The sequence below is a fragment of the Vipera ursinii genome (assembly GCF_947247035.1).
Source record: "Vipera ursinii genome assembly, chromosome: 1".
NCBI lineage: Eukaryota > Metazoa > Chordata > Lepidosauria > Squamata > Viperidae > Vipera > Vipera ursinii.
In genome coordinates, this window is record NC_139512.1 from 103,597,284 (window position 1) to 103,610,905 (window position 13,622).

Sequence of the window (13,622 nt, forward strand, 5' to 3'; positions counted from 1 at the left end):
CATCTAGTTTCACTCTAGTAATTTTTCCCTGTTGGATAGCAGAAATTACTTAACTTTTTGTTGGTAGATTGGATTGCAGACTGGATCCTGTTTGTAGTAGATTTGTGACTTTTTCAGTGGCAGACTAGCTGACTAATAAAGAATGGATAGACTAATAAATAAATAATAGTAAAGTAATGGAGCGCGTGGCTATGCCAGCACAATCTTCTGGCTTTTTCAGTACCTGGAGCTTGCAGCATCATGATCGTGGGGATGGGGCAGGGTCTAGAAATCACTCATTGAAGGGTGGACTCGAGTTGCCTCCTTTCTGACACTTAAAACGTAAATCCCTGATTTCCATGTGTTTAATGGAAGAAGACAGAGGGGGAAAAAAATCCCGTGAATGCTATTTCCATGGCCTACCTAAGAAAACTGTAGGTTTATATGCAGGTAGATAATGCAAGAGCATCATCACTTTCAATGTTTATCATTTAGTTGTTATCTGTTAAATTTCAGTTCATATGAGCTTTATGTGATTTTTTTTCACTTTGGGGAACTAGCCTAGATGCATCACTCAGTAGTCAGTATGTCTGTCAGCCTGCCTTAATCTACACAGCCTTGCTGTACATGTCTATTTACGAGTGTACCTTGTTGTCTTGCAGTGGGGTTACTTTATTTATTTATTTATTTTTGGGGAATAATAATAATAATAATAATAATAATAATAATAATAATAATAATAAAATAAAGTTGGAAGGGACCTTGGAGGTCATCTAGTCCAACCCCCTTATATGCTGCCCTATCTCCCGAAGGACTCAGGGCGGCTAACAACAATAAAAATACAATAATACAAAAGTTTAAAAAAAAGAATTAAACTAGCAGCCCCAATAATAAGTTAAAAACATTTTAAAAAATCCCTGTCAGCCTGATGGAAAAGGAATGTTTTAAGGCCGCGGGGAAAGGAGAGATAAACAGGTATTGGACTGAAACCTTGGCAGCTACTATTGTGCTTGCAGTCTCCACTGAGTGTTGTACAACTTCCAGTATGTATTCAAGGGGGGAAGAAGAAGAAGAAGAAGAAGAAGAAGAAGAAGAAGAAGAAGAAGAAGAAGAAGAAGAAGAAGAAGAAGAAGAAGAAGAAGAAGAAGAAGAAGAAGAAAGCTGCAGCCTGCATACTCTTTTTTTTTGGCTCTTCCGATAAAGAAGACCGTAGCTCAGGGGTCTTCAAACTTGGCCCTTTTATGACTTGTGGACTTCAACTCCCAGAATTCCTCAGCCAGCAAAGCTGGCTGAGGAATTCTGGGAGTTGAAGTCCACAAGTCATAAAAGGGCCAAGTTTGAAGACCCCTGCCGTAGCTGAACGTGAGCTACAGTGACAGCTAACCTTGTTCTTAAATCAGCAAACGCTATCAAGGCAAGGGCGATGGAAAACATTTAGAACCGCCAAAAAATAAAAAGAAAGAAAACAAAAAAGAAACCGTCAATCGGCGCAATTCTAGAGGTCAACATCTTTTAGGGGAAAAGCAGTTTTTACCCTTGGGACAAGTTACAATGCGGATCGGGACGGGTCTACTCAGCATGGCGTGAAGCCCTTGGTAGGAGGAGAGCGGGGTGGAGACGTATTGGCTGCAGGACCGCCCCCCTCGCTCCCTTCCCTCTGCACATTCGCTCCGAGCATTGCGACGTCACGGCGTTCCTTAAAAAAGCAGGGAAGAAAACGATCGGCGTTGAGGAAAAATAGATGCCCTCCGATCTGATTAAAAGCGGCAGCCGTAACCCGCAGTCGGAGAGCGAGCTATAGAAGCGAGCGTGAAGAGCTGCCTGTAGAAGCCTCCTCAGCAAACATGGTGTCCCCGGTGACCGTGGTGAGTTCAAGTCAGTTGTGTGGTTTTTGTTTTTTTTTTGGTTTTGTTTTGGCAAGAGGAAAAGGCAGGACAAAAAAACACAACAACAACAACAACCCCCAGATAGTATCATCAGACGGAAAGGAGCTGCGGTATCTGCCAGGCGACTTTATGATCCGCGCAGGAGTCCTTTTTGATAGATAACAACAGACGAGAGCCACAATAAATAAAAGAGTCGCTACGAGGCAGTTAAAAGACTTGCCTCCAACATGTTTGCTGTTAATTAGGCTCCGGGGTTTCTCCTTTCTAGTGCGTACTCGGCTCTGTTTTCAGCTTTCTTTCTTTCGTTCTTTCTTTCTTTCCTCCCCCGGCTTTGTTAGAAAGAAAATGTGGCGTGCCAAATGTGGCTTTTCTTAAACCCCCCCCCCCTCCACCTCAAAAAAAAAAAAGCGCATCTGAAAGCTCGATTGGATGAAAACATTAAACATGTGACAAGAAAGCGTGACTTTGTTGATTTCATTCCTCGGATCTCATCGGTCGGGGGTAGGCAACCAGGAAGATAAGAAAGAAGGAGGGTGGAACGGGGGAAGAAAGAGGGTTCCAGAGTCAAATCTTCCTTTCATGTCTCCCCACCCCTCTGGCTTCGGAAGAGAATTTTAACTGCAGTGATGTTTGGTGGTTTTGCTTGCCAACGCTGGCCTGTATGTAGTAAATAGAACGTGAGAGCCGTAATACACGGAAATTCTCGATGACGGGTTTGATGCTGCCTTGCCGAAGATCGGGGAATTCCTGTGAGAGAAATCGGCCACTTATGCTACATAAGTTCTATTTGTTTTTCTTTGTGCTCTCTCCTCCCCAAACACCAACCATTAGATTGCCAACAAACAAATAAACGGAAGAGCAACAACTGCTCTTATGTCGGCAGAACAATGTAAATTGAGTAGATTTAAATTTAGGATTTAAATTAGGATGAGCCAGTTGGATCAAGCTACTGGCCTAGAAACCAGCAGGCTGTGAGTTCTAGGCGTGAGAACCAGCTGGGTGTTTTGGGGCCAGTCACTCACTCTCAGCCAGAGCCACCTCACAGGGTGGTTGGTGGTTGTGGGGAAAAGAGAAGGGGGAAGGAGTTTTAGGTATGTTCCCTGCCTTGAGTTCCTTGTAAAGTAATAAAGGGGAGATAAAAATCGAATCAAATCAGTAAATAATTGTATCCCCGGTAACAGATGCAAGTATTGAAGGAAAATACTGGCCAGACTTGTAACAGTTGTACAATTTGTGAATGAGACTTGAATTTGGTTCTGTGGTCAACCATGAAGCACCTTGGATTCTGCTTTGCAAACTAATTAGAAAGATAATATAGGTTTGCCTTAGGAAATCTTTTCCAGACTCCTTGCAGGAGCAGAATAATAAATGCATGCCATTTTCTGCCAATTTGAATAGCAGTTCACAGTTTGTTCACTTTTTATCACCAAATGGGGTGGAGAATTCTGAATGATGTTGTAACTATATGTATGGGTCATGAACTAACAGCAGTAGTAGGCTAATTTGTGATTGAGGCCTTTTAAATAGTTCCGGGTATCGTGCTTTGATTGGGATTAACTCATTTATTTCTTGTTTTTCTGCTTTAGGGATTGTTCATATTAGCTAAAAGAACTGAAAAAAGACTTGGGAGTCTAGAAAGTTAAAGCATAAATCAATGCTATAATTAATAATACTGATGCCAATTAATAATTGAAAGCTTGGTGAAAGAAAGATGTCTTTATCTAAATTAATTTATCACAGAATGCTGAGCTAAGGTATCTGAAAGCCAAAAATCCTTCCATTCCATAGTTTGGAAGCAATAAAGCCCTCATGCCAGAAAAATAGACCTGTGCTAGGAGAGGTATCTTCAGGTCTCTGCAGATCCATCAGCAGGACAGGGCTGGTAACAGGAGAGAAATTCTCTTAGTCACTAAGTGACTTAGGTCTTAGGACATTAAAGTTTAATATCAGCAAATAAAATACACCGGGTATACAATTGGCAGCCAGAGCAGATTTTTCAGTATTGTAAAGGCACCATTGGTCCCCATACCTGTTAGCAACCAGGCTGCCTCGCATTGCATCAACTGTAGTTTCTGGCTGCTTTTCAAGTGCAATCCCAGGTACCACATATTGTAAATTATGCACCATTAGGGATACTGCCTGGGAATTCAGTGACAAATTTGCTTTCCAGAACTGAGAACCTGCTGTTTCAAGGAGAGTGTAATTCCATCTAAAAGAAGCTGAAGCTCAGTTCCTACATTCATTTTTCTAATTGTAACAGTTAACTGCAGTTGAAGAGACTGGAAAATGGAAGGAAAGTTGTGGCAGATTCTCCTTTTCAACGCATTACTTTATAGGTTTAAAGGTTGATCTTTGGGGTGACAAATAGGTATGGCCATGAGATGTGGCGAACCTGCTTAGAGCTATCCCGCAAATTATGCATAATCTTGCCTCCCATAAATAAAGTTTTTGAGCACTAATAAGAACTGTAAAAGAACAAAAGCTGGTTTTCTCTTGTGGAGAATTTCTTCCTGAGGACTGCATTATTGCAATCTGAGTGTACGACATTACTGTACATTTTGCTTTTAGTATTTGTCAAGAAAAGGGTTCCATTGTGTAGAATAGGGATCGTACTGTTATATCTTGATTTGTCTGACTGATTAATTGTCTACACTGACTGTCAGCAGATTTCCAGGGATTCCAACCAGAATCTTTTTCAGACTTACCTGGAGAGGCTCAGAATGAAACGTAGAAATGTTGACATCAGAGAAAATCTCTGTTGATTTACATGCCTCCACTTCATCTGGGAAATATTTATGGTCATCACGTAGTAGTGAAACCTGCATGGAACATGTTTCCCCATTTATATTGGGAACTGGGGGAATAAATGTATGCAGCAAGGATTTTGTGCATTGTTTTATTTTCATAGTGCTGATCCATCTCTTTTTCATCAGTCAATGTAATAAAATGTCTGTATTATTTACACCAAGAGCATTATTTTGCTAGTGTTCTTGGATTTATGTATTTGTCCCTGGACCTCAAATGTTGTATCTGGTAATATATCTGACTCCCCCACCCCCACCCCAACACTTGATAATATCAGAAATCTGCCACTTTTAGAGTTTTAGTAACCTATCAGATTAGGAAACAGGTTCACCATCTGATCTTGAGCCACTTCTACAGTAAAATTATCCCTGTTTTTTTCCATTGAGCAAACATGGTTCTAGACCAGGCATGTCCAACTCGCGACGTCACGTGATGTCGCACAATGTATCGCGACTTTTTCCCCATTGCCGGCAGTGGGGAGGGCGCGGTTTCGTTGTGATGCATCCGGCCCGCGGGCCAGCAGTTTGACATGCCTGTTCTAAACTGTCTTCATGCCTTGGATAAAAACCCCAAGGAAATTGTTAAACAATGTGTGCCTTCAGGTCAGTTTTTGACACCTGGTGATTGCCTGGACTAGTCCCTGCAGTTTTCTTGGCAAGGTTTTTTGGGAGTGATTTGCCATTGCCCACTTCTTACAGAGAGAGAGGGAGAGATTGACTTAAAAGTTATCCAGCTGGCTTCCTGTCAAAGGTGGGACTAGAACTCACAGTCTTCCAGTTTCTAGCCTGGTATCTTAACCACTTCTCCAAATTGGCCCTCCTATTAAAATTAAAGAACTAAAAAAGGAAAAATAAATGTGTCTTAATCCAGATTAGACAGAATGTATTCTATTTACTCAATAGATAGACCGAGAACTTAATGGAAAGGAGAGAGCTATAAAACTATGTGAAGCAGAGTCAATTGTTTGCTTTCACTTATCTGCTAGTCAACTTCCTATCTCTTAGTCTACAAAGGTCTCTGCCACATCAAATAAATACTTTTCTTGGCTTCCTTCCATTATGTAACGCTGCTTAATGCAGCTTGGAGCCCATCTCTAGGGTCTGTTCTTTAGGAAGGGGGCAATGGCTGAGACTACAGCAGATCTGCAGCTTCTCAGCAGCGCTCAAAGGCTGCCCAACTTTACTCTGGAATTCTGGAGTTGGAAAGCGGAGGGGCAGCGCCGCATTTGCAGGCCTGGCGGCACTTGCTAAAAAGGCTCCTGCTTCCCCCACCCCTGCAGCTACCTCCTTTGGAGCCATCTTGATTCTGACGGGCCTGGCAGCATAGTTCCGCCAGCTTCATCCTGCAAAGCGCCTCCATGCTGGTAGGCCCATCAGAATTAGGATGGCTCCAAAGGAGGTAGCTGCAGGAAACCAGGAGGCTTTCCAGCAGGTGCCACCAGGCCTGCAAATGCGGCACTGCCTGTCCGCTTTCCAACTCCGAAATTCCAGAGTAAAGTTGGGCAGCCTTTGAGCATCCCTGACAAGCTGCAAATCGGATGCAGTCTTGACCGCCGCTCCCTTGCTTGGCAAGGCGAGGCTGGAGTGCTCGGCCTTTAGTCGGGGCGGGTGGGAGTACCGGAGGAGCACCGCTTTGCAGGACAGAGATACTTGCAAGTCCCGCCCTAGCGGGATTAATGTATTAATCTATTGAATTGGGCTGTTGTATTTAATATTTCTTTTAATTTTTATATATTGTATTTATTGTATTGCCCTGTACACCGCCCTGAGTCCTTCGGGAGAAGGGCGGTATAAAAATTAAATTATTATTATTATTATTATTATTATTATTATTATTATTATTATTATTATTATTATTATTATTATTATTATTATCTATGGCGAGGAGTGGTGACTGCGTCTGTGTCCAGGGGGCGTGAAGATTTGGGGTTTTCCTTTGATTGTGAGCTGGGGTGGGCCAGCCCCTTGCTGTCTCCAGGGCCAAATGTACACACCCGCGGGCATGTCTATCCTCTCCTTCTTTTGTCTTCGGTGTAGCTGCAACTGGCTCCTTTCCCCAGGCTGTGCACAGCTTCCGGAAGCGCCAGCCAGCTGGAGCTTGACATGGATCTTGGGCACTCAGCAGATCCCCGGCAACACTGGCTTCAGCTGGGACTCCCACAGGCCTGTCCTGTGTTGCCGCTGCTTCAGCTCATCCCCACACTACACTTTTACATTTTACTTTACACCTTTTTTTTTACAATGCTTTTCAACCCATCGTAAGCGTACCACCTGCCAGGTGCCGACATACCACCAGTGATACGCGTACTACAGGTTGAAAAGCCCTGCTCTAGGTAACAAAGTCACAACAAAATTCTTTAGATACTCAGACACTATTTCTAAGTAGCTACCTGACGAGTTGTCTTACTACCAATGGTTGCTCTAGGAAGGAAGACTGTCATTCAGAAGGTAAAAGAAAGGAATACCTACAACCTTGTTTAACACCATGCTTTTATATACGTAGTAGGATGTTACCTCAAATCCTTAATGCATGGCAATACTCCTACAGTAAATTTTCCACACAGTATGCGTACTTTTTTTTTAAGGGCAATGTGAAAAAACTAGATAAGAAACACTGGCCTGCTTTGCAGGAGAGTCATGCATTCTCCCTGTTCAAATGAATATACTACTACTGGTTATTTTGTGAGGTGGGAAAAAATTTAGAGTCTCCCCCATCACCATCCTGCTTTTTGCAACAAGTGCATAACTATAACCAGTTTGGTCTAGTGGTTAATATGCAGGCATAGGAATCTAGTCCTCTCTTAGGCAGAGAAATCAACTGTGTGAGACGTGATCTCTCACTTCTAGGAAGAATGTAATAATAACAAATCATGTTTCAAAAATGTTGCCAAGAGAAAATTTCATGAAAGTTCACGTCCTGTCCATGTAATCACCAGAGGTCAGGATTGACACGGCACACAGACACGTAATTGTGATAACATTAGTATAATATGCCATTTTTTAAAAAAAAGTTTAGAAACTCCAAAAAATATTTCAAACAAATCTGTTAGAAATAGTGCAAATACCATTCTTTATTCATATGAAAAGAAGTTAATGAGGAATCGTGCTTTGTATTCAGAGCTAGAATATCCTCAACTGAGGAGATATGGAACTATTTCTCATGTAAAGTATGCCATCCCACGGGATTGGGGTATTCTCATTCCTAAGCTTCCCTACCATATGCTGTGGATGATTTATTTCTGTTCTAGGTAACAACTGTGCTTAACAACATTGCTCCTTAGTATTCCAGGCATATCTCACAAGCATTAACACAGTCCTGTGAGATAGACCAATAGAATAGATTGAGGTTGAAGCCAAGACATAATGGAACCCCGGAAGCTTTTGCTGTTAGCTTATGAATGAAGCTGGCAATGTGAAGGCAATGTACTGCCTGCCATCCTCCTTGCTCCACTTAATTATAACAATAAAATCCAAAGTAATTAACTTTAGCAATAACATTACAATGAATTGTTTTAATTAGAAATACACAAAAAGCAGCTTACATAGTGCAAAGACAGTACAAACTCCCCATGCTAATGGATTTTCAGGAGTGGGAAGGCTCTTAGAAAATAGCAGGTGTGAATGGATGCAGCCTTGGTTTTTGTCTGGAAGTGTGGTGACCCGTTCAGTTTTGGAACAGAAAGAAAACAGGAAAGGCAGATTTGAGGTGGTTGACAGCATCCTGGAGCTGAGGGTTAAGTGAGATGTCAGGCAGTAATTTCATCAATTTCCCTTATTGGTAATTGAACTACTGGTCATGCACCGCTTTAAATCAACCACTTTAAATCAAGGTGTTTCCATCTCAATCATTATTTTGCACTACCTATCGGGCATCAATCAAGGATCTTCATAAGTGAGTAATCCCCTCCTATCTTGTTTATAGTGAAAGAGATTGAGATGATGGTCTGATCTGCTGTATAGGAATACAATATCTTATCTACCACTTTAAGAGTCAACCACTTATTTCAGGGTTAGGATTTCTGCTAGAGCCACAACAGTTAAAAAAAAGATTAAATTATTCTCTGTGGTGGTCATAGAAATGTGGCAATCCCAGAGATTGTGTGTGGGGTTGTAAATATATTTTCATTGGTACTACAGAAGGAAAAGGAATGATTAAGCTGATTTTTCCAACTTTCTTGGGTTTGGCTCTTTTTTTCTTTTGATGATGAAAAATATAATACCTAAGTGCTATATATTAATTTGTCACTGTGTTGTTTAAATGCAAAGCAGCGATGAGCAATCCTGCTTATTATCAATATAATTTCAGAACTTCTCTTTCTACAAGTTAAAAAGCTTGTTCGAAAAAAAATCCTAAATAGGGATTTATATTACCCTATCTATAGACTTGATGCTCCCTTTATATGCTTGGGTGTGTAGAATATACTGTGCCAAACTGCAGCATTTATTAACATTGTTTTTTTAAAAAACAACAACACTAACCATATTGTATATGAGAGAATGCTTTGAAAAGTGAGCATGGACATATTCAACCATTTTCATCATTCTGTCTCTAGATGTTTCCAATTACTTCTATTTTTTCCTGTTCTTTGAACCTGCAAATGAAGTGGGCTGTTTTATCTGGTTTCATGAAGTTCACTGCACTCCACCAACAGACACTAATGGGCACTCCATGTACGCTGAATGCAGTAGGTATATATTTGAACTGCTAATAGGAGATTTTTGCAGATTTCAATTTCTGCTATTAGAACTACTACAAGCTCTCAGTAGGATAATTTCATTTGTACCTCAAAGTGAGAAATTTGGATTGATTTATATCTGCTTATATAAAGCTTGGAGGTATAATCACTTAGGGAGAAATTAAAACTGTCCACAGAGCAACAGTAGATTAAAACGATATAATCTCAGACATGTTCAGTTGTTAAAAATCATTGCAGTTTGGATTAATTGTATAAGAATCTTCATCTCTGATGAAATTGTGTAAGAAGTTTCCTCTCTGATGAAACGGTCTAGATAGCCAATCTGAAACATATGTAGACTGATACTGTCTTTTTGGAGATTCTGAATTTACATTATAAAAGAACTCGCCATTTCTGACTAGGTGGGTTAACGTAAGAAAAAGGCTAACGAAAAGATACCTACTGGGAATAATTTTTTCACAGATGTGATAAATCAGAGATGCTTTGGGAGCATTTGTAGAGCTCTGTTTAGGAGTCTACCATAATTAATAGAAGTAACAAACATTTCGTATTTTAAGTGTTAACTAGAAGAAAGTAGTTTATTTTTTTTAAAAAAATAATAGCTTGCTGGTAGGAGAATCCCAAGTGAATCAATACTTTTGTCTGCTTCTTGTGCCAAGCTTCACTATTGATCACTGGTGGTAAATGGCTGATAGTGGTTTTGGAGGTGAAATAACATTGGCCTGGTTTATATTCTACATCATGGATTACAAACTGCAGTGCCTGGGATCCCAAGTCAAGCCAAAATCAAACCACCTTTTGATCAGTATGATGAATGAACCACGTCAATGGAAGATGGGGAGAGGTTGAGAGGGCTGTCATTGTACCGTATGTAGCCTGAAATGTTATATTGTTAACTTTTAAATTCTATTTTTCTCCCGTTGCAGATGTTTTCTTGGTTTAGCATCAAGTGCCCATTATCCTCAGACTCTCTTGAAAGCATCTCATAAATCTTTAATGGGAACATCCTTATTACATCATAGGGAGAGAGGTCACTTTTCAGTCAAAATGTTCTGTTTGTTTTTGGTGACTTTGTTAAAGATGCAGGACAGAAAAAAATGGACTAAAAAAATAATCTACAAGCATCTTCTCTCCTGTTCTGAGAAATACTGTACCATGAAGCACACTGTTTTCTTTTACATTCAGCCTTCCCTATGGCCAAGTATCAGGAAATGAAATTTTCTTGGAAAAATATGACCAAGCAGCCTAATGAAATGCCCCTGTTTACTTCCCTGTGAATAGAAAAGGAAGAAGGATCCCTCTTGTTTCGTTTTACAAGACATCTGTGTGTTCCATTTCCTTCTTAGTGGTGCTTTGTCTTCAAAGATTGCGAAAAGTGTTGCTTCTACTTTCCTGGACAAGTTCCCCAGTGTCTTAATTTCTCATCTTTAAAGGGCAAAAAAAAAAGAATATTAAGGAGACTAGGAAATGTAATCCCCATCATGCCCAACTGCCTGCTACGTAGGAATAATTGAATTATTATTATTATATAATAGGAATAACAGTTCAGTGCATGTGGAAAGTTTTCAGCAGAGAGGACTCAGTGTCTTGACTAGCCACAGCAATAGCATTGGGTTATATAAACTCTGAGTAGAGTGTACGTTTGATTGTTTTTGAATGGAAAGGCTGGATATTGTAGCCTCCAACACATTGAATCAGAATAGAGCTGGAAGGGACTTTGAAGCTCTTCTAGTCCAATGGTATCTCAAGCAGGAGATACCATTTCAGACAGGTGGCTGTCCAGTCTTTTAAAAACCTCCAGTGATGAGGCGCCGACAACGGGGCTTTTCAACCTTTTCACCCATTGTACCACTTTTAGGATATGGCAACATCCGAGTACCACCAGTTGCCTAGCAAGGTGTCAAAAACATGATGACCAAAAAAAGGAAAAAAATGATAAAGTACAGGTAGACCTCGACTTACAACAGTTGGCTGTAAGTGACTGTTCGAAGTCACAATGGCACTGAAAAAAGTGCCCCCCAAGCCACAGCTGAGCAAGACACCTGCCTGCCTGCCCGGTGGCGCTCTTCCTTCTGTCCAAGGTTTTCATTGTTGTGAGCATTTCTGTTGATGATTGGCAGCGGGGGTGGGGTGGGGGTGTTTATTTCCCCTCTTCCCATCTGCTGGGTGGTTGAAGCAGGTTTTGGTCACTTCACATGACCCTGGGACACTGTGACCGTCATAAATATGAATCAGTTGCCAAGCATCTGAATGTAAATCACAAGACCCTGGAGATGCTGCAACATTCCAGCTGATCAGCGCTTCTTCTGGGCTCAGCAGAAGCACCAGGATCAGTGCTGCTTTCCCGCTGATTGGTGCTTTTTCAGGGCTCAGCAGAAGCACCAGGATCAGCGCCGAGCTCCAGTTGGAGCCTGGCACTGATCCTGGCGCTTCCACTGAGCCCTGACAGCCCCGAAGAAGCGCTGATCCTGGCGCTTCCACTGAGCCCTGACAGCCCTGTAGCTCCAGCCATCTCTTGCTCAGGCTTGTGTGGTGCTGCCACCAGTTCAGCTCATTCCCCTCCCCTGCTACCACTTTTCTAGGATGGTCGCGTACCACCTGCCAGGTGCCAATGTACCACAGGTGGTACCCGTACCACTGGTTGAAAAGCCCTGGCCTACAACTTCTGAATGCAAGCTGTTCCACTGGTTAATTGTCCTCACTGTTAGGAAGCTTCTCCTTAGTTCCAGGTTGCTTCTTTCCTTGATTAGTTTCCATCCATTGTTTCTTGTCGTGTCTTTGGAAAATAAGTTGACCCCCCTCTTCTTTGTGGCAGCCGCTCAAATACTGGGATATTGCTCTCATGTCACCCCCAGTACTTCTTTTCCCTAGACTAGCCATACCTAATTCCTGCAACCGTTCATATCTGGAAGATGTGGTCAGAACTTTAGAGATCCCATTTTAAAGCTATCCAGGTTACTATTAATTGTCTCAGGCCTTGGAAATGATTGTTTACCTTATAATTATTTTTCCCTCAATCCATTGATTATTGAGTTAATTTTTTTATTATCAGTTAAAATTCAATATAATAAGTATTTTAACATTTTATAATGAATATGATAGATTAGGTAAATGAACTATTTTAATTTTCATAAGTATTTTTTTACCAATTATGAATCAAGTGCTCATTTAATTCTGAATAACTTTGAATATTCTGAGAGGGACAGGGAATATTTTATTTCCCTTTATTCATATCCCGGATGATTACAGTCTTAAATATACTTACTATCAAATTCACCTGTTTAATTATATATGAACTAATATCCATAGGATTATATTGTACATGTTAACTCTATTCCCATTTAAGTGGTTGTTTATTAAGTTTTGTAAACTTTTCTAAATATTTTAGAACTTCCTCATGGAGAAATCCAGTTTTTGACTGCATCTTTTTACATGCATTTTTTTTGATGGCTGAATAAACAAACATTAGTATTTACAAACACCTTGGAATTTTGTTTCCCTTTCTCAGTAATCCTTAACATTTGCCCTTCCTATAGTTGCTATGCATTATATTAGTGCTTTCTCTGAGTTGTTTACTCATCACCCTAAGATCCCCTTTCTCGTCATTCTCAGCTAAACAGAAAAATTGCTTAGAGAAGCTGCTTGTTAAAGCTTTTGGGTAGATATGAAATAAAAAATATAATTAATGTATTAAAATTTGGGTGGATGTACAGTATTAAACCGTATTCTATATTTGCACAAATATTATATTTTAAAACTAGCTAAGTACAGTTTATAAATATGAGTACGCTGTGGCAAAATTACTATTTCAGTTTATATCTCACATATAGTACAAATACATCTTCTGTTCTTTCTTATTTATTTATTTATTACATTTGTTTGCTTCTCACCACTTACACTTGATAAAATTATGTTTTCAAAATGCAGTGCCTCTTCCTCGCCCCCAAAATATTTGGAATCAGGCCTCAGATAAGTAGATTAATTGTGGAACTTCCAGACAGAAAGGCATCTAGTTGGGCTGTGCCTTGTGTAGCAATTGGGAGCTTAGCTAGCTTTTGAATTAAAAGCAAACACCCCTTCCCAGTGCAACTGCTCCTGAAAGAGACCATCATTTTTCTGCACTGTATTACCCCTGGGACTATTTTTCAAATGCTATCATCACCAAAAGCATCTCCTTCTTTTTATAGCATTCTTAGAAGTGAATAGATGCTTTGGAATCTTAATGTGCTCATTCATTCATTATGATAATTTTGCTG

General features: G+C 40.4%; 1 protein-coding gene and 1 long non-coding RNA gene across 2 annotated transcripts in view; one reads left to right on the forward strand and one right to left on the reverse strand.

Annotated features, from left to right (window-relative positions):
- Nucleotides 1–1,008: 1,008 nt before the first annotated feature.
- The window catches only part of LOC310631832, a 29,243-nt gene continuing 16,629 nt past the window's right edge, over nt 1,009–13,622 (reverse strand). Inside the window, exon 2 of the long non-coding RNA XR_014490727.1 lies at nt 1,009–1,147. This is a non-coding gene — a long non-coding RNA (uncharacterized lncRNA). The remainder of the gene's footprint in view (nt 1,148–13,622) is intronic.
- The window catches only part of TMEM86A (transmembrane protein 86A), a 55,207-nt gene continuing 43,248 nt past the window's right edge, over nt 1,664–13,622 (forward strand). Inside the window, exon 1 of the mRNA XM_083348562.1 lies at nt 1,664–1,844. Coding sequence (XP_083204688.1) covers nt 1,824–1,844 — 21 coding nt within the window. The 5' untranslated portion in view covers nt 1,664–1,823. The remainder of the gene's footprint in view (nt 1,845–13,622) is intronic.